This window comes from Doryrhamphus excisus, chromosome 7 (genome assembly GCF_030265055.1).
Source record: "Doryrhamphus excisus isolate RoL2022-K1 chromosome 7, RoL_Dexc_1.0, whole genome shotgun sequence".
Classification (NCBI taxonomy): Eukaryota; Metazoa; Chordata; class Actinopteri; order Syngnathiformes; family Syngnathidae; genus Doryrhamphus; species Doryrhamphus excisus.
Window position 1 is genome coordinate 3,458,726 of NC_080472.1, and position 22,068 is coordinate 3,480,793.

The 22,068-nt window shown below is 38.2% G+C and overlaps 1 protein-coding gene across 8 annotated transcripts in view; it reads right to left on the minus strand.

Moving 5' to 3' along the window:
- Positions 1-22,068, minus strand: part of LOC131132104 (SH3 and multiple ankyrin repeat domains protein 2-like) — a 153,031-nt gene that overhangs the window by 107,800 nt on the left and 23,163 nt on the right. For all 8 annotated transcript variants that reach the window (XM_058077384.1, XM_058077383.1, XM_058077379.1 and 5 more), the window contains 7 exons: positions 18,003-18,230; positions 12,497-12,700; positions 11,208-11,279; positions 9,953-10,061; positions 8,926-9,077; positions 6,633-6,800; positions 4,052-4,168 (listed from right to left, as the gene is read on the minus strand). In XM_058077384.1, coding sequence (XP_057933367.1) covers positions 4,052-4,168; positions 6,633-6,800; positions 8,926-9,077; positions 9,953-10,061; positions 11,208-11,279; positions 12,497-12,700; positions 18,003-18,212 — 1,032 coding nt within the window. In that variant the 5' untranslated portion in view covers positions 18,213-18,230. The remainder of the gene's footprint in view (positions 1-4,051; positions 4,169-6,632; positions 6,801-8,925; positions 9,078-9,952; positions 10,062-11,207; positions 11,280-12,496; positions 12,701-18,002; positions 18,231-22,068) is intronic.

Sequence of the window (22,068 nt, forward strand, 5' to 3'; positions counted from 1 at the left end):
TACGAGTTCAAGCAACGCAGAGGAGCTTAGGAGACAACACTGAGGCTAGCCTACTTTATTCAGGAGAAAAGTCTTCCATTGACATGAGAGGTCCAACGCAAAAGGAACGGACCACCGTGACTGGAGATCATCTCATCCCTCGCACAGGGAGAGGAAAAACACAACATCTACCACCTATGGCAGGAATGGAGCCTCGCTGGCTGCTAAGTGTGGATCTATTCCTCCACTCCAAAGGTAGAAAAGAGTGAGAGAGAGGGAGAGAGAGGGAGAGAGAAAAGAAGAGAAAGCTGGAGACTGCTGAGGGGTTTGAATCTGCTGCACAAATCGCCCACAAAGTGCTCAACCACGCATGGACTGTGCACGCACACATGAACACAATGACTTTTTTTTTAGATCCATAACAAGCTATTGAGGTTGGGAAAATGGCGGATATTCATACACAACTACACATGCAGACTCACACTCAACACCACCTAATTACGTGACTAACGTCAGTGGCGTTTTACTCATTTACATTCATATAACATACGTAGATACGCCTTCATACTTTCAGCTATATCGCTTACACGGGGTATTTTGGCTCACTGAGAAAACGTACATATTAGTATCATACTGCCGAGCCAACATACATCATAATCATGTACAGTCATCTCTTGGGTTCCGTTCATTGGTTATGAAAAACCACTATGAAAAGTGTATTAGGATTTCTTATTCAGAAATGAAATATTTTGTCTGTGACCTGTGACCTTCTAAATACATTTTTTAACATTAGAGCCCTCTAGACATGAAATAGTACCCCTATAATAATTTTAACACAATTATCACGCAATATAGTACACATTCATTCATTTATTCATTTTCTACCGCTTATTCTCACGAGGGTCGTGGGCATGCTGGAGCCTATCCCAGCTGTCTTCATGCGAGAGGTGGGGGTACACAGGGCACATATAGACAAACAACCATTCACACTCACATTCATACCTATGGACAATTTGGAGTCGCTAATTAACCTAGCATGTTTTTGGAATGTGGGAGGAAACCGGAGTACCCCGACCCATGGAAAAAAATTGTGGAATCGAACCGCAGTCTCCTAGCTGCGCTAACCACTTGACCACCGTGCAGCCCATATAGTAGACTAATAAGGGAAAATATGACATTTAAGACATATGCTGGAGCCTATCCCAGCAGTCTTCATGCGAGAGGTGGGGTACACCCTGGACTGATGGCCAGCCAATCACAGGGCACATATAGACAAACAACCATTCACACTCACATTCATACCTATGGACAATTTGGAGTGGCTAATTAACCTAGCATGTTTTTGGAATGTGGGAGGAAACCGGAGTACCCGGAGAAAACCCATGGGAAAAAAAAAATGTGGAATCGAACCCCAGTCTCCTAGCTGCGCTAACCACTTGACCACCGTGCAGCCCATATAGTAGACATAATAAGGAAAAATATGACATTTAAGACATATGCTGGAGCCTATCCCAGCAGTCTTCATGCGAGAGGTGGGGTACACCCCTGGACTGATGGCCAGCCAATCACAGGGCACATATAGACAAACAACCATTCACACTCACATTCATACCTATGGACAATTTGGAGTGGCTAATTAACCTAGCATGTTTTTGGAATGTGGGAGGAAACCGGAGTACCCGGCGAAAACCCATGGAAAAAAAAATGTGGAATCGAACCCCAGTCTCCTAGCTGCGCTAACCACTTGCCCACCGTGCAGCCCCTATGGGGAATAGAAACAGAAGCCAATGAATGACTGAATGAGGGAGTCAGTAGCACTTATTTGACGCGGTGACTTGATGTTAGTGAATTCTGACAACACACAAAAGCTAAAAGTGATTTGGGGGGGCTTTTTAGCAAATGACAATTTCATGTTTCAGTCGTTCTTCACCTTAAAGTGCACACTGTGTTTTTTTGTTTTTTTTTTACTACTTCCAAACACCATCCTGCCTGGGAATATTGTCATTCATTTAGGTCGGTGGTGGCATTGTCAGCTGGGAGACAACTGGGAGACAACTGGGAGACGTTTTCCTCTCATCTCACGAGTTCAAGCTCACAACCTGAAATGACTTTTTTTTTTTTTTTTTTTAATGGTGGTGGCAGACAGACGAGAACACGGGTGACTTTTCCTGGGGTCAACTCTTCAGGTCAACCTCGGCTTGTGGCCGCTAGGAATTACGTAACATCGAAATGCTGTAGTCTCACGCAGTAGGCCGTGCGGTGTAGTATACAAGGCTGGTATACAAGGCTAGTACACAAGGCTAGTATACAAGGCTTGCATCATATCAGCAACCACAGGTTTGGGGGTGTACATACGTATGTGAGCTGGCCGGTGCTTGTCACTGCCACCTTTCCCAGTGTTCCAATTCAGATACTTTGTGACATAGTTTCTCAAAAGCGACTAGTGACAAATGGAATACATTTTCTGTCATCGTTGTACTGCAATTTGTGTTCTCACTGAGTAGCGGTGGGCTGCTGGGGGGGGGGGGGGGGGGGGGGGGGGGGGTCTGCCCCACTCGGCTAGTGAGCTCCCGTGTCCCGCTAAAAGCATCCGCCTGTTACAATATGCGATGCAAATCATGTGGAAAGTCGCTGATGATGTCATCCAGCAACGTCTAAGACTTTGACAACATTTTTGCAGAGCTGCTGGAAATGTGAATTTCTCCGAGAGATGAATAAAGTATAAAGTACTTTCATTAGCGAGGAGTCGGGAAGAGTAGTCTTTCCATGAAGAAGAACAGCCAGCTGCGTTGGCTGCATCAGAACCAGCTGGAACGTCAAATGCATGAAATATATTTTTATGCTCTGTTCACTGAATTGGACTGTCAAGATGGAGGATTATATAGTCAAACTCAGCAGAAGGTGGTCTTACTTTTAGAACAAAAACATCTCAGCAAAGAACTTTTTTCTGGAGAAGGAGAGGGTGAACGCTAAGAACACAATATGTGTTTTTTATATGTTTCCATAGCTTCTGGTTCATAAGAAAAGAAAAGAAATGGGACAATTAACAACATTTTTAACCAAATTGAATTATTCTCAGGCTGCATGGTAGACAAAGTGGTTAGCGCACAGGCCTCACAGCTTGGAGACCCGAGTTCAATTCCTATCTCTGTGTGGAGTTTGCATGTTCTCCAAATTGTCCATAGGTATGAATGTGAGTGTGAATGGTTGTTTGTCTATATGTGCCCTGTGATTGGCTGGCCACCAGTCCAGGGTGGACCCCGCCTCTCGCCCCAAGACATCTGGGATAGGCTCCAGCATTGTGAGAATAAGCGATAAAAAATGAATGAATGAATGAATGAATTATTCTCTTCTTTTTCTTTAAGAGAATAATTTAGTTAGCATCAAGTTCAAATATTTCCAGAAAAACATGTCATATTGTGAGAAACAAACAAAACAACAGTTCGGATAGAAAGATGACGTTGCAAAAAGAGAATAAAGTAGAAAATAAACAGAAATAAAGTCAGAATTACAAGAAGAAAGTGGAAATGGTTGGGAAATTTTAAAAATATAAAAAAAACAGCTGTAAATTAAACAAAGAATTAAGTCAATATACTGCAAAAAAATTTTTATAGTCAAATTATTATGGGAATAAATTCACAATAGTCACAAAAGAAAAAAAATCCAAGATTACTTAAGAAGAAAGTTGAAATAAAAGGCCAAAATGGGTGAAAAAAAAAGAGTAAAAATAATAAGATAAAAATAATAAGAGTAAAAATATAACTTCTTAGCATATCTACATGTGTTGCTTTAAAGATATCCCATCCTTGCGTCCTTTTTTTTTTCAGCATGCGGGCCTTGGGGGACGAGGTTTGGACACGCCTGCTCTAAGCAGATGATGTGAGGTTGCCATGGCAATGACACTGCCTGCAACAAGGCTGTGTCCAATCAGAATGCGTTTAATTGACGGCACCAATGCAGTAAATTAGCATTGTAAATTGATGACAATCAAATCACTCGTGTCCGTTTGACCACCACTTGAATGCTTTTCATTTGAAGCCGACATCCCAAAACGAGCGAACTTAAACCTCACCTGGTTGTACAGCGCACAGATGTGTAAAGCGGAGTTTCCCGAGGCGTTCCGAGCGCTCATGTCTGCTCCGTAGAACATGAGATGCTCCAGGTGCTGCACGTGTCCGTGGCGGCAAGCCTGCACACACAAGATAGCGTAGCGTCAAGTCAAAGCCTTGGAACACAAAGCAGATGTTGCAGTAGGAGGACTTGAACACTAGATGTCAGTGTGCTGCAAAGGAGATAAGGATCAGGATGATCAGGATGATCAGGATGGGAAGCCGCAGTGTACCCTCGGTTTGAACCCAGCCTCCACAAGATGGGGAAATACACGGGAGCTAACAGGCACAAGATGAAAGCATTTTCATTCAGTGTGAAAATCAAAATGTAACATAACGTACTGTACCCATGTTACGTGGAAATAAATAGCATTTGTGGAGCACATGGGGAGACATGCTCAAGTGTCAAAAGCGAGTGAGATTGCACCAAAATATATTCATTCATATATATTCATACATTAAACAAAAATATTTTTTATGTCATATGAGAAACAAAATTAAATAATGTTATCATTTTTTTATTGGGTTAGGAAGAAAGTTAAAATATTATACAAATAACATCATAATATTACTTTTTTTTTTAACAAAGATTACTTAAGAAGACTATGTTTAATTGTGTGGAAAATATATTTTTTTAATTTCACATGATTAAATAAAAAATATGAAGAGAAAAAAATAAAAAGGTTAAATTTTACACAAATAAATTTCATTTTAGCAGTGTAATATTTGAAATATTTAAATAGTTCATATATTAAACGAAAATATTTTTTATATCATAATATGAGAAACAAAATTAAATAATGTTTTTTTAAATATGTTTGGAAAAACTTTAAAAAATTATACAAATATCATAATATTATAAAAAAGAAAATGTACAAAGATTACTTACGAAAACTATGTTTAACTGTGTGGAAAATATATTTTTTTAATTTCACATGAATAAATAAAAAATATGAAGAGAAAAAAATGAAAAGGTTAAATTTTACACAAATAAATTTCATTTTAGCAGCGTAATATTTGAAATATTTAAATAGTTCATATATTAAACAAAAATATTTTTTATATCATAATATGAGAAACAAAATTAAATAATGTTTTTTTAAATATGTTTGGAAAAAGTTTTAAAAATTATACAAATAACATCATAATATTATAAAAAAGAAAATGTACAAAGATTACTTAAGAAAACTATGTTTAACTGTGTGGAAAATATATTTTTTTAATTTCACATGAATAAATAAAAAATATGAAGAGGAAAAAAATGAAAAGGTTAAATTTTACACAAATAAATTTCATTTTAGCAGCGTAATATTTGAAGTATTTAAATAGTTCATATATTAAACGAAAATATTTTTTATATCATAATATGAGAAACAAAATTAAATAATGTTTTTTTAAATATGTTTGGAAAAACTTAAAAAAATTATACAAATATCATAATATTATAAAAAAGAAAATGTACAAAGATTACTTACGAAAACTATGTTTAACTGTGTGGAAAATATATTTTTTTAATTTCACATGAATAAATAAAAAATATGAAGAGAAAAAAATGAAAAGGTTAAATTTTACACAAATAAATTTCATTTTAGCAGTGTAATATTTGAAATATTTAAATAGTTCATATATTAAACGAAAATATTTTTATATCATAATATGAGAAACAAAATTACATAATGTTTTTTTAATTTTGTTTGGAAAAAGTTTTAAAAATTATACAAATAACATCATAATATCATAAAAGAGAAAATGTACAAAGATTACTTAAGAAAACTATGTTTAACTGTGTGGAAAACATATTTTTAATTTCACATTTATCAATAAAAAAATATGAAGAGGAAAAAAATAAAAAGGTTAAATTTTACACAAATAAATTTCATTTTAGCAGCGTAATATTTGAACTATTTAAATAGTTCATATATTAAACAAAAATATTTTTGATGTCATAATATGAGAAACAAAATTAAATAAATTTTTTTTTAATTATGTTAGGAAAAAAGTTAAAATATTATACAAATAACATGATAATATTATAAAAAAAAGAAAATGTACTAAGATGACTTAAGAAAACTATGTTTAACTGTGTGGAAAATATTTTTGAATGGTAAAAAAGAGCAAAGAGGGACGTTCCAACTAATAATATACTAATAACTAAGTGGCCCTTGCATCCTTTCATTTTTCACTGTTTGGCCCTCCATGGAAAACATTTAGACACCCCTGCACGAAGAGAAGGAATGGCAGCAATCAATTTCTTATTGCATAACCATCAGATCATTGTCACGTCTGAAGTGGGACAGATGGGCGAAGGCGTCTCGTTTGGAGATGAAGACTGAGTGAGAAATGAGCAGTCTGATAAAACCGATGGTCTAAATACACAAACAGTGTGTGCGGATGCTTGGAGTGTTGTCATAGCCGCAGGGCGACGCGCCCAAAGCGGCTTTTAGACTCTTGGGTGGGTATAGCAGCTGCCACACTGAGTGTTTCTTCTTCTCCAAACATCTCAATGCCCAACGTTCCTCTTTGCAAATAAAAGCAGCGGCGTACCTGGTGGATTTCGTGCCAGCCGTTCTCATCCTGGCAGCACACGGAGGCGTGATGCTTCAACAGGAGCTCACAGCAACCCGGGTCTCCCCCCACAACCACGCTGTGATACAGCGGAGTCAGACCTCGGCTGTCCTTGTAGTCTGGAGACGCTCCCAAGTCCAGCAGCGTCTTCACCATCGGTGCATGTGGCCGTGCAAAACAAAAACAACACACAACCAATCTCCAAAATTCTTGAGCAACAATGTCGTGATTCAGGGATACAAATCCCACGTTTACAGTAGGACAAGGTACACATACCAGGAAAAACACATTTTTTACCCTACCGTTTCTCTTCCTACAGCATTTCTTTCACAGACAATTCCATACCATTCTTTATCATACCAGCTATTTGGGGGGAAATAAAAATCACTAATGTAAGTGGATTATGTGTAAGAATTATTACAATATAAAATAAGTTAGTACAACTTATGTGTGAGTTAGCAAAAGTAGGGATTATGAGTTAATACAATATTACAATATAGTATTTCCCAGTATGAGGTAAGCTAGCTGTCCTCTGTTATCGTAGCCGGCCGGAGGTTTATTAAAATAATTAAAAAAAAATTGAAGTGGATTGTGTGTAATAATTATTACAATATAAAATAATTTAGTACAAGTTATGGGAGAGTTAGCATAAGTAAGGATTATAAGTTAATACAATATTACAATATAGTATTTCCCAGTATGAAGTAAGCTAGCTGTCCTCTGTTATCGTAGCCGGCCGGAGGTTTATTAAAATAAGACAAAAAATTGAAGTGGATTACGTGTAAGAATTATTACAATATAAAATAAGTTACAACAACTTATGGGAGAGTTAGCATAAGTAAGGATTATAAGTTAATTCAATATTATAATATAGTATTTCCCATTATGAGGTAAGTTAGCTTGTTCTCTGTATGCTAGCCGGTCGCTACCGCAGGTTTATTAAAAAAACGGGGAAAAAAAAACAAATTGAAGTGGATTACGTATAAGAATCATTACAATATAAGATAAGTTAGTACAACTTATGGGAGAGTTAGCAGAAGTAAGGATTATAAGTTAATAAAAATCACTAATTTCCCAGTATGATGTAAGTTAGCTCATTCTCCATATTGTAGCCGGCCGCTAACGGAGGTTTATTAAAAAAAGGAAAAAAAACAAATTGAAGTGGATTATGTGTAAGAAATATTACAATATAAAATAAGTTAGTACAATGTATGGGCTAGTTAGCAGAAGTAAGGATTATAAGTTAATACAATATTATAATATAGTATTTCCCAGTATGAGGTAAGTTAGCTTGTCCTCTGTATGTTAGCCGGTCACTACCGCAGGTTTATTATTATTAATAATAATAATATGTGTAAGAATTATTACAATATAAAATAAGTTAGTACAATTTATGGGCTAGTTAGCAGAAGTAAGGATTATAAGTTAATACAATATTATAATATAGTATTTCCCAGTATGAGGTAAGTTAGCTTGTCCTCTGTATTGTAGCCGGTCGCTACCGCAGGTTTATTATTATTATTAATAATAATAATAATAAAATGTGTAAGAATTATTACAATATAAAATAAGTTAGTTCAACCAGGGTAGCCATCTTACCCAGAGCCAACTGGGATAGGTTCCAGCATACACCCCCGACCCTAATGAGGGTTCTAATGTTAAAAAAAAAATTAGAAGGTCATAAACATGTTTTCAATGCTTTAACTATGAAAATATTACATTAATAAATAAGGAATCTTACTTCACGGTTGGATCTGGAACCAAGTAACTGTGATAAACAAGGGATTACTATATCACATATTGCAGTATTTTTTTGTACTTTGTGACTCGTGAAATGCCAATGTGAATGTCAATATTTATTATTTCTACTTTAGTCATTGATGAACATGTGAGAGGGTTTGAATAAAAGATGTGAAGGGAGTGCAGGATCCAATCGAGGCAACTGGACTTCTACTTCCGTTGAAGACGTTCCACCTTTAATCCAAAAGGCTTTTTTCACTTCGGAATGTTTTGCTGAGTTCTCATATTTCCATCTCTGTTAGAATTCCCGCAGGGAGAAAGAGCCTCTCTGTGATGTGCGTCTTCCATCCTGGTCTGGGATGGATGTTCAACAACTCCTCGCTTGCGGTCCTTTGGGCGATGGGAGTCTTTTGGATTAAAGGTGAAACGTCTTCAACGACAAGCATTCCGGTTGCCTCGTTCCTACCATTCATCCATCCGTGACCCGGATGGCTGAGAATGGACACGGATTCCCGTGGATACGTTCTCTTACCGTGAGTATGGCGTGGTTCTTGGAGCGTGCAGCTCTATGGAGGGCCGTCATGCCGTCTTTGGCTCTGAAGTCCAAGTGAGCTCCTCCGTTCTTTAAAACCTTGATCATCTCCACCACGTTATCCAGATGTGCTGCAAAGGTCAAAGGGCTCTCTGGAGGCAACACAGGAAATGAAGTGTTTATTGAATCCTCGTTAAGACTCCACTAATCATTCACAATTCATGGAGAAGCTAAATTGCAATCCAGTGTATTGGATTCAGACCCTGGGCACACGTGTGCTATAAAACAACAGCATGAAGAGAGTGAGACCTCTTTTGTCTCTGTGGGTGGTGGCGGGGCCGCTGGCATACACACAGCTGAAGAGTGTCGCCTTGTGAGGAGCAATGCAACGTGTTTGGAAAAGGAAGATTTTGGCTTCATATAAAAAATACATACAAAAATATATATTTTTTTATATAAAAAATATAATAAATATATTTTTTATATATCTTTTTATATTATATTTTTGTTACATTTTTTTTTATAGAATTTTTCTTAAAAGTTACAAGACCCAATTTCGTGGATCATCTAGAACAGGGGTGGGCAAACTACGGCCCGGGGGCCACATCCGGCTCGCCAAGTGTTTGAATACGGCCCGCCCAATCTTTCCAAAGTATTTCATTTAAACTCAACATACACAAAAAGGACACAAGCACATAATAATAATAATAATAATTATTATTATTATTAGATTATTATAATTATTATTAGAACTATTATGATTATTATAATTATTATATTAATGCTAATGATTATATTAATTATATATAATATTATTGTTATATTTGCATATTTTACATAATAATAATATAATAATTATTATTTTAATTTTATTGTAATTATTATAATATTTTATTATTTTTAAAATATTTAAATATAAATATAAAATAATAAATAATAATAGCAGATTGCATGACAATTTTACAGATACAATAATACCAGGTGGATTGTTACGTGTAAAATATTCACCCCTAGAATGCAGCCTTACCACCACTGTCGCTGTCATGGTAGTTGGGATCAAGGCCTCTCTCCAACATCTTGGACACTTTGTCCACCTGGTTGTGGTGCACGAGGTCCATGAACTTCCTCAGATTGCCCTGCAGAGCCACAAAATATATGACTATTACAATAAATATAAAAAGAAATGGTGGTGGGTGTCCAAAGGGGTTAGACTTGCATAATTGGAATTATTCCATTTTGTAAAAGGACAAAAAATGGCCTCTGTCTTTCCCATTTTTGCTGTTTTTTTACGAACAAGCAGGCCGCACTTTGGACAGCCCTGAGCTAAAGAAAGACATATTTGGTCAAGGATGAGTGGGGGTGAAACTACAGAAGTCTTCTTGTCGAGGCTGGGGAATCTAATAAAACGCAACTGAAAGCATAAAACGTAGAGAGGGAGGATATGGGAATAGTAACTGGTGGAATGGATGCTCTTTTCCCTTCTGTTCCCATCTGCTTTCATTCCAGGCCGCACGATAAAAATAGATAAGAGAACGGCTCCCTGAAGGAGAGGATACAATGAGGAAAGAGGAATGAGATAGCAAAATCAGATCAAGACAATGACTAACAATAATTCCTAGATTGGGAATAAAAGCAGGGACATGGAGGACAAAAACAAAAGGCCGAGAATCCCTCAGCATTTTTTTGTACCCACACAAATCCAATAGTAATCTAAATGCAGTTATTAGCTATTTATACACAGTGGAACCTTGGTTAGCGTATGCCTTGGTTTGCATCCATCCATTTTATCCTCACTAGGGTCACAGAGATGACTGAGGGTGGAATTGAACTCGGGTCTGTGCGCTAACCACTCGTCCACCGTGCAGCCGCTAAAGGCAATTCCCAATAAAAATACATTAAGAACACAGTAGTACACACCGTATTGTATGCTAACCAGAAAATGTATGTAAACCAAGGCAAGATTTTTGCGTACATTTTCAACGTTAACTGGAAAGCATGCTAACCGAGGTAAAGTTCCACTGTATTGTTTTTAATGGCTTACATTCATTGCTTGTAACAATACTGCATGTACCAAAGTAACACTACCACAGTACTCGCTACAAAGCTCATAATATCAGAGGCGATGTACTTCATTCAGGAAAATGAAAACCATGATCAACCATCATTTTTTTGGTGCCACTGAATGGCTTGGCTTCTTTTTGCTCTTGTATGATTTAATATCATAACACAAACATGAATTGTCAAACTGAATCCTTACAAATACTAAAACAAGTACTTCTTACCTTGGTGTGAAGTTTGGCGATCTGTTTCTCATCCAGATTGGGCTGCCGGTACACTCTGCTCTTGTAGCGAAACTGTTTGGAGTACAAATCAGAGTGTATATTGTACAGTGTGCCGTAATACAGTAATCCCTCATTTATCACTGTTAATTGGACCGTGATAAGTGAATTTCCAAAAAAGCATATATTTATTTCTTTATAAATGACATTTTTGGCATAGAAAACCTGTTCACCACCTTCTAAATACATTTTCTAACATTATTAGAGCATCTGTATGATGATATTATGAGCGGTTAGCATGCTTTCCAGTTAACGTTGAAAATGTACGCAAAAATCTTGCCTTGGTTTACATACATTTTCTGGTTAGCGTACAATACGTTGTGTCCTACTGCGTTCTTAATGTATTTTTATTGGGAATTGTCTTTAGCGGCTGCACGGTGGACGAGTGGTTAGCGCACAGGCCTCACAGCTAGGAGACCTAGGTTAATTAGCGACTCCAAATCGTCCATAGGTATGAATGTGAGTGTGAATGGTTGTTTGTCTATATGTGCCCTGTGATTGGCTGCATGGCCACCAGTCCAGGGTGGACCCCGCCTCTCGCTCGAAGTCAGCTGGGATAGAATCGAACAAAGAATTCTAGGAGTGTAAAAGGGTCTTATGGGGTGTTTCATGTCTAAAGGGCTCTAATATTGGTAGAAAACATATTTATTATTTAGGATATAAACAGGTTTTCCATGCTGTAACTTCATAAATATTCGCTTTAGCAATATTGATTCCTACAGAAATCAACAACACAACCTCCCCTCCTACAAACATGCACTGTGAACTCCATTTTTGAACTGCATCAGTCAATTATTTGGGGTGTCGAAGGACACTTAAAGGTATTAAATAACAGAATGTCTTGCAAACTAGGCCAGAAAACTAGATAAGAAGAAAGTAAATAAATATACGGACAGCATACACTAAAATATGAAGAATGTACCTTTGATGGAGAACACATATTACACATATTACACATCATTATCTGCTGGTCCCTGTCATTATGTGGTCAAAGTCGTATACAAATAAATGTACAATAAACTAGGGACCAATTTTCTTCTCAGTCTAAATTAATCTGTGTCTGAGTACAGTTATTTCATATTCCGCAACACAACATCAATTACTCGCATTCACTGCTATCCCAGAAAAATGGGGTATTACAAAATGACAGCATAAACACTATAAAACTAAATATATGTATGAAATGAATATCAGTTAAAGTATGTTGTTATGTAACCAGAAAAAACGTGTACCTCCAGACACGGGACACCTTTGCTGAGCGGCTGAGGGTACTCCCGGAGGATGCGTTCTTCATCCAGGAACTTGCCATCTCTGCCGCCGTTGGCAGGCTGGAAAAGGCCGTAGTTGAGCACGTCTTTCAGACTCTGATTGAGCGTGCAGAGGATCCGCTGCTTGGCAACCCAGACGGTCGCATTAGGGTTGAACCGCATGCATTTCTGGTTTGGGAAGTGACAGAAGAAAAAGATGGAAGTCAAGGCAATCAACATACCAGGAGATCAAATCTGTCAGTGGAACGACCGACTTTTCACCAACTTAGAGATACAAAGGCTTGATTTTTAGTATTCAGACGCTAACTGGTTCCTGACATATTTCTATAAAGTAGGATTCCTAAAGCGCCTAAAGGGCTTAGTTTCTCTTAAAGGGGACATATGATGCTTTTTCCACTTTTCTGCCCTATAAAGTTCGTTAGAATGTAGTATTCTCGTGTTAAACCATGCCAAAGTTTCAGATAATGAGGTTTAGCGCATTTGGAAGCGAGCCCTGAAAGAAGTTTGGGATGGCTCAAAATGCTCGGTTTGAAAAGGCGTGGTAAAACTGTTCCTTTGTGATGTCACAGCAGGGCGGACTTCCTTATATGGTTCATGTTTAGCATGGGACGAATCACAGCGGGATAAATTAAAACTGACCGTTTTTTCAGGAAGCACAAATCAAAGGAAATACAGCTGGAACACATACAGATTCTGATAAACCTAAAAAGTTTTCTGTGCGGGTTATTGTGTGTAGTTGCTCTATAGGATACCACAACTCAATACAAAGGGTCAAAAAAAAAAGAGCCTAATAGGTCCCCTTTAATATGTCAACTACTCAAGGAAATATAAGTATAGACTATAGGGGTGTTATATTATGTCTAGAGGGCTCTAATTATGTAAAAAGCCATATTTAGAAGGCAGTACACAAATATGTTCATTCATTAATTATCTACCGCTTTTCCTCACGAGGGTCGCGGGGTGTGCTGGAGCCTATCCCAGCTGTCTTCCACCCTGGACTGGTGGCCAGCCAATCACAGGGCACATATAGACAAACAACCATTCACACTCACATTCATACCTATGGACAATTTGGAGTGGCTAATTAACCTAGCATGTTTTTGGAATGTGGGAGGAAACCGGAGTACCCGGAGAAAAGCCACGCATGCACGGGGAGAACATGCAAACTCCAAACACAGAGATGGCCGAGGGTGGAATTGAACTCGGGTCTCCTAGCTGTGAGGTCTGCATGCTAACCACTTGACCGCCGTGCAGCCTAAATAAATATGCGATGTGCAAAATCCAACATTCATCCAGTCTGTCCTGTTAAGGCTTGCAGGGATACGGCACCTAACCAACTAGCCAAGACTGGTTGCCAGTCAATCACTGGGAACAATGGTTCTGAACAATGCTACTGTAAAACCACATTCCCATTCCATAGATACTTCACAGGGAAAATAAAAACTAAAATAAAGAAAAGTGCAAACATGCAATTAGAGATATGGGTCCTGGTCCAAATATGAAGCGATTACGAGCATTGCAGCGTAGCGTTCAGGAAATGAGTGTTTCCAGCTGGATGTGCTGCTCAGCCGGCGATAGCAACCCTTCCTCGGTGATAAAGACGCTTGGGGAAAGCAGCGTGTGAACTTTGCCTCCTTGAAATCCTCCCGCCTGGCATGAAGCGGGAGAAAGACGAGTGGATGGAAAGATGAAGGGTTTTCCGAATGCCTGCAATCTGGCATGGCTGTTGGCAGCGACATGTCTGTCATTTCTGTGTGTTTATGATATTGGCAAATGGGCCGACTGGATATGGACTGCCAGAGCTCACCAAACTACATAAATAGAGGGGGAATTCAACAAAAATAAAGTGGATTATAGCACATATATGTGTTATTTAACATACATATTGTTTGACCTATATATTGCCTACACCAGGGGTCGGCAACCTTTACTATCAAAAGAGCCATTTTACCCCCTCGCTCACTGAAGAAAAATAGAATGGAGCCTCGAAACATAATTTAACAGCAGAATATAGGGGCTGCATAGTGGTCGAGTGATTAGCGCGCAGACCTCACAGCTAGGAGACCCGAGTTCGATCCCACCCTCGGCTATCTCTGTGTGGAGTTTGCATGTTCTCCCCGTGCAAGAAATGTGTAGCAACATGCTCACATCCAGAGCAAATTGCGAGTCTCCCAAGATTTTGATTGACTGCCAGATTTGGAGGGAATTTTGGGGTATCAAAGTAGTTCAGAGTTGATCAAGTACTCTTGCTAGTATATGGCCTCACAGAAAGTCAGATTTATTTCAAAAGTCATTACAAAGATGCATATTTTCCTCATTCGGGTGTTAAAACAAATATTTGAGCATTGCAAAGGGAGCCACAACAAAGAGGCTGAAGAGCCACATGCGGCTCTGGAGCCGTAGGTTGCTGACCCCTGGCCTAACATGACCGATGTTCGATGAGACACACTAACGACTAACGTCTTGATTTCCGGAACAACAGGCTCGTATTGCAGGTTTCAACGATCTCACAACAGGCCCACTTCAAGCTAAAACAAACAAACAAAAAAAGCAACTCTGAACCCGCGATGCCACTTCCATCTGCCCACCACTCGGGGGAAGCATTTCAGGCACAAAGTCTTATTTATACTTCCTAAAAATGGCCGCCTTCATGGTTTATTGAATGTGGTCAAACATTGTATGCTGGATCTTGTTAGCGGCGTCAATAAAATCGACTTATTCAGGTAGATAACGTACACAGAGAAATCGATTTTTCCATAGCAATGTCCCCATCCGGGCTGACTGCATACAGACAGCTCCTCTTGACCTTGAAAAATGGAGGAAATATGTAAGAAATGCAAAAAAAAAAAAAAAAAAAAAGACAACTGGACGTTAACATTTAAGATAGCATCCACATGCAAGTGTAAAATATACACCCAACACTTTTATTTCTGCTACCATCGTTCTTGAGCTGAACTAATCCAGAACCTGACAAGATCCTCATCAAGATGCTGAATTATTCTGGCACAGATGCGCCTTAGGCTGGCCACAATAAAAGGCCACTCCAGAATGTGCAGTTTTACCACACGGCACAATTCCTCCGATGTGTTGCAAAAAGGCATGCTGACTGCAGGAATGTCCACCAGAGCTGCTGAACTACTCACTTCTCAACCACAAACCGTCTCCAAAAGCCTTCCAGAGAAAGAATACGGTACATCCAGACCACGTGGAACCAGGACCTCCCCACCAAAGCGGGTGATGCATGATGTGTGTCACGTTTACTGACGTGCTCTCTCTTGCTGAGGTTTTCCATGGAGCACATCCATCCTGATTGCACTGATCTGGACCACCTGGGAGGACGCAACCAGGAAATAGAACGTCCGGCTGCTCTCTCTCTTAATTACCTCTTATGCTAAATCATTTAAAAAGATAATTTTGTGTGTCCTCAACCTTGCCTTGTGGTTTTTTTTCCCGCCAAGCCAACACTCCAAATTGTCCATAGGTATGAACGGGAATGTTTTTTGGTCTATATGCGTGATTGGGTGTACCCCGCCTCTCCCCTGAAGTCAGCTGGGATAGCCTCCCTCATGAGGACAAGCGGTATAAAAATAAGGAAAATAGCTGGATGGGTGATGAAGTGAAGATTTGAGAATGTATCTGCAATCCTGGTGTGAAGCTAACATAGGAGGTCCTTTAAAATCTTTATGAATATGCCCCTGATCTATAATCCCATTGTCGCTATACTGGGAATATGGCACAGTCTGTAATTACATGTCCATACCCATGTTATACCACCCTATGGAAGATTTTATTCAAATATGTGAGGCTAATTGCTTTGTGAAGACACTATGCAAATAATACATGCATAATTCCCATAGCGGACATGATTAAAAGATGCATAGTATTCCAATATGTCACAGCTGCTGCCTTATTAATGACTTCATGCATTTCTCATCAATTTAGCTTAAATAAGACAACGGATGTTTCATTGATTCATTCAACATTAAGTTAGTCACTTTGATCCAGATGTGCTCCAATAAGCTCGTCATCAAGTCACTTTTTTATTACTAATTGGGGGGGGGTGGCTCAATCGTGGCGGAATGTCATTACAAAAGTATAGAAGGGTTTAGATCAGGGGTGGGCAAACTTTTGGACTCACTGAGTTAACAAAACTGTGCGGGGGGCCAGAATATACATTTTATAAACACACACTATTTTACGCTTATATTTAATCTACACATTATATATATATATATATAATTTATTATATATATTATAATTATATTATTAATTACATTACATATCAATTATATTATATTTTTATATATTATTATTTATTTTATTTATTTACTTATTTGTATAATTTTATCTGTAAACGTGTCAGATTATTAGCTATATGTTTTAAATATGTTCCATATATCCCTTTTTTCCAGAGCATTTTAAACATCAGACCACATCAAACTACAAACTTTAATTTTACATTTTTATTATTATTATTTCTTATTTTTATTATTATTTTTTTTTTTTACTGAATAAGACATCCGACTTGCAAGTCATGTTGCCAGCATGTACGTATGTTAAAAGTTAGAAAGCAACTGGCGGGCCGGATTCAAACGCTTTACACCAGACCACATCAAACAACAAACTTGAATTTTACATAAAAAAATTATAATAATTAATTATTTTTATTTGTATTATTATTTATTTTTTGTACTGAATAAGACATCCAACTTGCAAGTCATGTTGCCAGCATGTATGTTAAAAGTTAGAAAGCAACTGGCGGGCCGCATTCAAACGCTTAGTGGGCCGCATGTGGCCCCCGGGCCGTAGTTTGCCCACCCCTGGTTTTAGATTCTGTTCCACAGATGGCGCTAACGCACACCAAAGCTGCTTGCCAACCGCCAATAAACAACAGAAGAAGAAAAATGAACGCAGTCTGACAAACTTTCCGTTTGAGCGGATACAAGATACCTCAATCGGATTAAGGAAAGGAATATTCCACCCCTGGGAATCCCATTATATGTTCATTGGGATTGGAACTTTTCTTTGGGAATGAGGTGTATACAAAGGTTACATTCAAATAAACCGAATGGAATTGGAATATTTGGGTCCATGTACACGTGGCTATTCACTCTCTCACACAAGCGTAACTTTCACTTTCTCGACTGCTTTATACGCTCTGTACACCAACCAATCCAGCACTGAAGCCAAAGATATTGATCTTAATTTTTCCATAAATTGCATGATCATGGACTACATCTTCAATAGCAAAACGGTCCAAAGGACCAGGAAGAAGAGCAAAAGAAAAGAAGTAGGTTTTACTGGAGAATCCCAGTAAGGTCAGAATAAAATGAATATATTATAAAATGCTCTTCATACTCATATTGAAAAGCAATTTGAAGAAATATTTCATATAGACTCCACACAATGAAGCGTGTATTATACATCCCAGCCGCCATTCCACTTCCTCTTCACTCACTAACTCACTCACCGTCTGCTGCAGGTCGGGGATGATGACACGGATGACCAGCGAGTTGATGTGAATGTCATCCATGCGATGCGGCGACGGCTCGGCGGTGGCCCTTATAGTTTCATAAATGGTTTCTTCACGGGAGCTTTCGGAAGCGCAGTCGTCGGAGTAATCGGAAAAGCTCTGGGCCATCTCATCCTCACTGGAAGTGGGGCTCCGGGGCATAGTCATGGGGCCCGGCGGATTAAGCTGGGTTGGAAAAAGGACAGAAAGCCAGTAAGTCAGTATGTCGTACATTTGGAGAATTTCCTGCTCTCCCAATTTGACACTGTCGCTTCCGTTCTGGTTTGATCTTTCACTCTCATCCTGACCGCCGTCACAACTAACTCCCCAAGGAATGTACAGTAAATGCCTCACAATGAAACGACATGTTAGCAAACCTGCACAGACCAAAGGCCTGCACCTAGAAAGGTATCAGAAATTGTACTGAACTGTTATAAACTGAGGTGTCAGCATGATTAACCACCCAAAAAAATGAAGTATGCAACGTCTCATCAGTCACAGCTTGTAGTCCTGCATTCATGATCGGCCTGATTAGAATCAAGACATTTATATAATTATGAATATATAATATTTGCGGATATGAATAGCTTCTACAACACGGCAAATTGACAGTAGAGTAATCCCTCGTTTAAAGCAGTTCATTGGTTCCAGGTAAGACCGTCACAAGTGAAAATCGACCATTTAGGATTCATTCATTCATTTTCTACCGCTTATCCTCACGAGGGTCGCGGGGGTATTTGACGGGGTATTTTGGCTCACTGAGAAAACGTACATATTAGTATCATACTGCCGAGCCAACATACATCATAATCATGTACAGTAATCTCTTGTTGAGTTCCGTTCATTGGTTCCATACCCGACTATGAAAAGTTTTAGGATTTCTTATTCAGAAATGAAATATTTTGTCTGTGACCTGTGACCTTCTAAATACATTTTTTAACATTAGAGCCCTCTAGACATGAAATAGTACCCCTATAATAATTTTAACACAATTATCACGCAATATAGTACACATTCATTCATTTATTCATTTTCTACCGCTTATTCTCACGAGGTTCGTGGGCATGCTGGAGCCTATCCCAGCTGTCTTCATGCGAGAGGTGGGGGTACACAGGGCACATATAGACAAACAACCATTCACACTCACATTCATACCTATGGACAATTTGGAGTGGCTAATTAACCTAGCATGTTTTTGGAATGTGGGAGGAAACCGGAGTACCCCGACCCATGGAAAAAAATTGTGGAATCGAACCGCAGTCTCCTAGCTGCACTAACCACTTGACCACCGTGCAGCCCATATAGTAGACTAATAAGGGAAAATATGACATTTAAGACATATGCTGGAGCCTATCCCAGCAGTCTTCATGCGAGAGGTGGGGTCCACCCCTGGACTGGTGGCCAGCCAATCACAGGGCACATATAGACAAACAACCATTCACACTCACATTCATACCTATGGACAATTTGGAGTGGCTAATTAACCTAGCATGTTTTTTTTTTTGGGAATGGACAGTGATTTTGGTGATGGACAGTTTACTTTACCAATGTCTACTTGTTGTTGATTGTGTTTGTTTTTTAGACACTGAGGTTCATTTGTGTTTATAGATATTGTTCATATGTATAATACAAAGATGTGGATAAAGGAAATATATTACACAATCTCATGCTGTGATAGGTTTATTAAAAATGTATAATGATATTTCAAAGGTACACTTATTATAGATACTAAATACTACTTTCCATCTGTGATTAATTACAAGTTAATTAAGGACATCTGATTATTCATTCATTCATTTTCTACCGCTTATGCTCACGAGGGTCGCGGGGTGGGGGTGCTGGAGCCTATCCCAGCTGTCTTGGGGCGAGAGGCGGGGTACACCCTGGACTGGTGGCCAGCCAATCACAGGGCACATATAGACAAACAACCATTCACACTCACATTCATACCTATGGACAATTTGGAGTGGCTAATTAACCTAGCATGTTTTTGGAATGTGGGAGGAAACCGGAGTACCCGGATGGTTTCTTGTTTCCCCAACAAGAAACAATATGAGTGCTTAAATTTTTTTTGACCCCATGCCTATAATGGTGGTGTCATTTTCTATGAAGGAAACATCTGCTGCCTTTTCACCCTCACACAGGGGGAGTGGTGTAAAAGCGACTTTGCCTAGCAACAGAAGCTGGAGGCGGAGGAACTTTTCAAATGAAATCAGTGTTTACAGGAAAAGACATTCCAAAGACATTCCGGGGAACATTGTTAAAGATTCATGTAAAAGTGAGAAATAACGAGTGAGTTTCAGGGAAGTTTATGTTAAAATGGCGGACTGAAAAGCTCCCCGGTATCTTTTCCCAAAAAAATCACATGGGACAGAAAAGATGTGCAGATTTATGGATGCTTTCTATGAAGTAAGAAATGAACTGGTAAGGTGGCTAGGGGTGTCACGCCAGATTCTGCCCCCCACCCCATACACACACACACACACTAGAAGAAAACCACACCCAAAATGACATAGGCCCTCGTAACCTTACTAAAGACTAATTATTTGCATGAATTCAGTCGAAAAAAAGCTTTTTCACACTTGATTTCACGGCCCTTGGATACACCACAGTTATGTATATTAAGATGCAAAAAATGGGCCGCACGGCGGAGCAAATCTGTTTAGCGTGTAAGGGCATTTAGATCAACAACACACACAAAAATAAGTAAATAAATAAAAATGAAAAATCATATTTTTAATGACATCTCATGGCCCACCTGCAGTACCACCACGGCCCACGGCCCACACCCTACACACCCTACACTGTCGTGTAGGGTAAAGCAGAAGCAAAACCATTGAGGACAGTTTTTATTTATTTTGTTATTTTTTCTGTTTTTTTATAAATGTGTTTTTTGGGTTTTGTTTTGTTTTTTAAACCTGATGCGGCCCAGCCTCACCCACACCCTAAATTGAGTTCGAGACCCCTGATCTACAATATTCAAGATGCATTCATTTACAGCACTGTGGAACTGTCCTATTTTTGACCCCATGACTGTTTGTGTTTGTTTCTGTACTGCGTCTGTACTCAATTCATCAACACAACAAGCTTCATATTACTCGACGAATACGACAATTGTTACTTGCAGTCTTACTAAGGAACTCTTAGTAAGGGAATCAAACAATGCACAACGATGAGCCAATTCAAGAAACAATACAAGCAGTTGATGTTTGCTAAATCCAAGGATGAAGAGTCTTGAACCAGTCATGATGTGCTATATATATCACTATATTGACACGCACTATGGTACACATTATGGCATTGGATGCTCATATCACCGAGTACTTTGGTACGGGACAAAAAAATAATAATAATTAAAAAAAATAATAAAATAAACGGGACAAAAAATAAAAAAAAGTAATTTAAAAAAAAAAATAATAATAAATTAAACGGGACAAAAATAAAAAAAAATAAATAAAAAAAAATAATAATAATAAAATAAATTAATAAATAAAATAAATTTGCTAAATCCAAGGATGAAGAGTCTTGAACCAGTCATGATGTGCTATATATATCACTATATTGACACGCACTATGGTACCCATTATGGCATTGGATGCTCATATCACCGAGTACTTTGGTACGGGACAAAAAAATAATAATAATTAAAAAAAATAATTAATAAAATAAACGGGACAAAAAATAAAAAAAAGTATTTTTTTTTTTTAAATAATAAAATAAACGGGACAAAAAATTTAAAAAAGTAGTTTTTTTAAAAAAAATTAATAAAATAAACGGGACAAAAAAATAATAATAATAATAATAAAATAAATTAATAAATAAAATAAATTTGCTAAATCCAAGGATGAAGAGTCTTGAACCAGTCATGATGTGCTATATATATCACTATATTGACACGCACTATGGTACACATTATGGCATTGGATGCTCATATCACCGAGTACTACCAATCCTACTACTAAAAAAACAACAACCTTAAACCGTATTATGGAAAGCAGGAAGTGAACAAATTACTATACAGTGA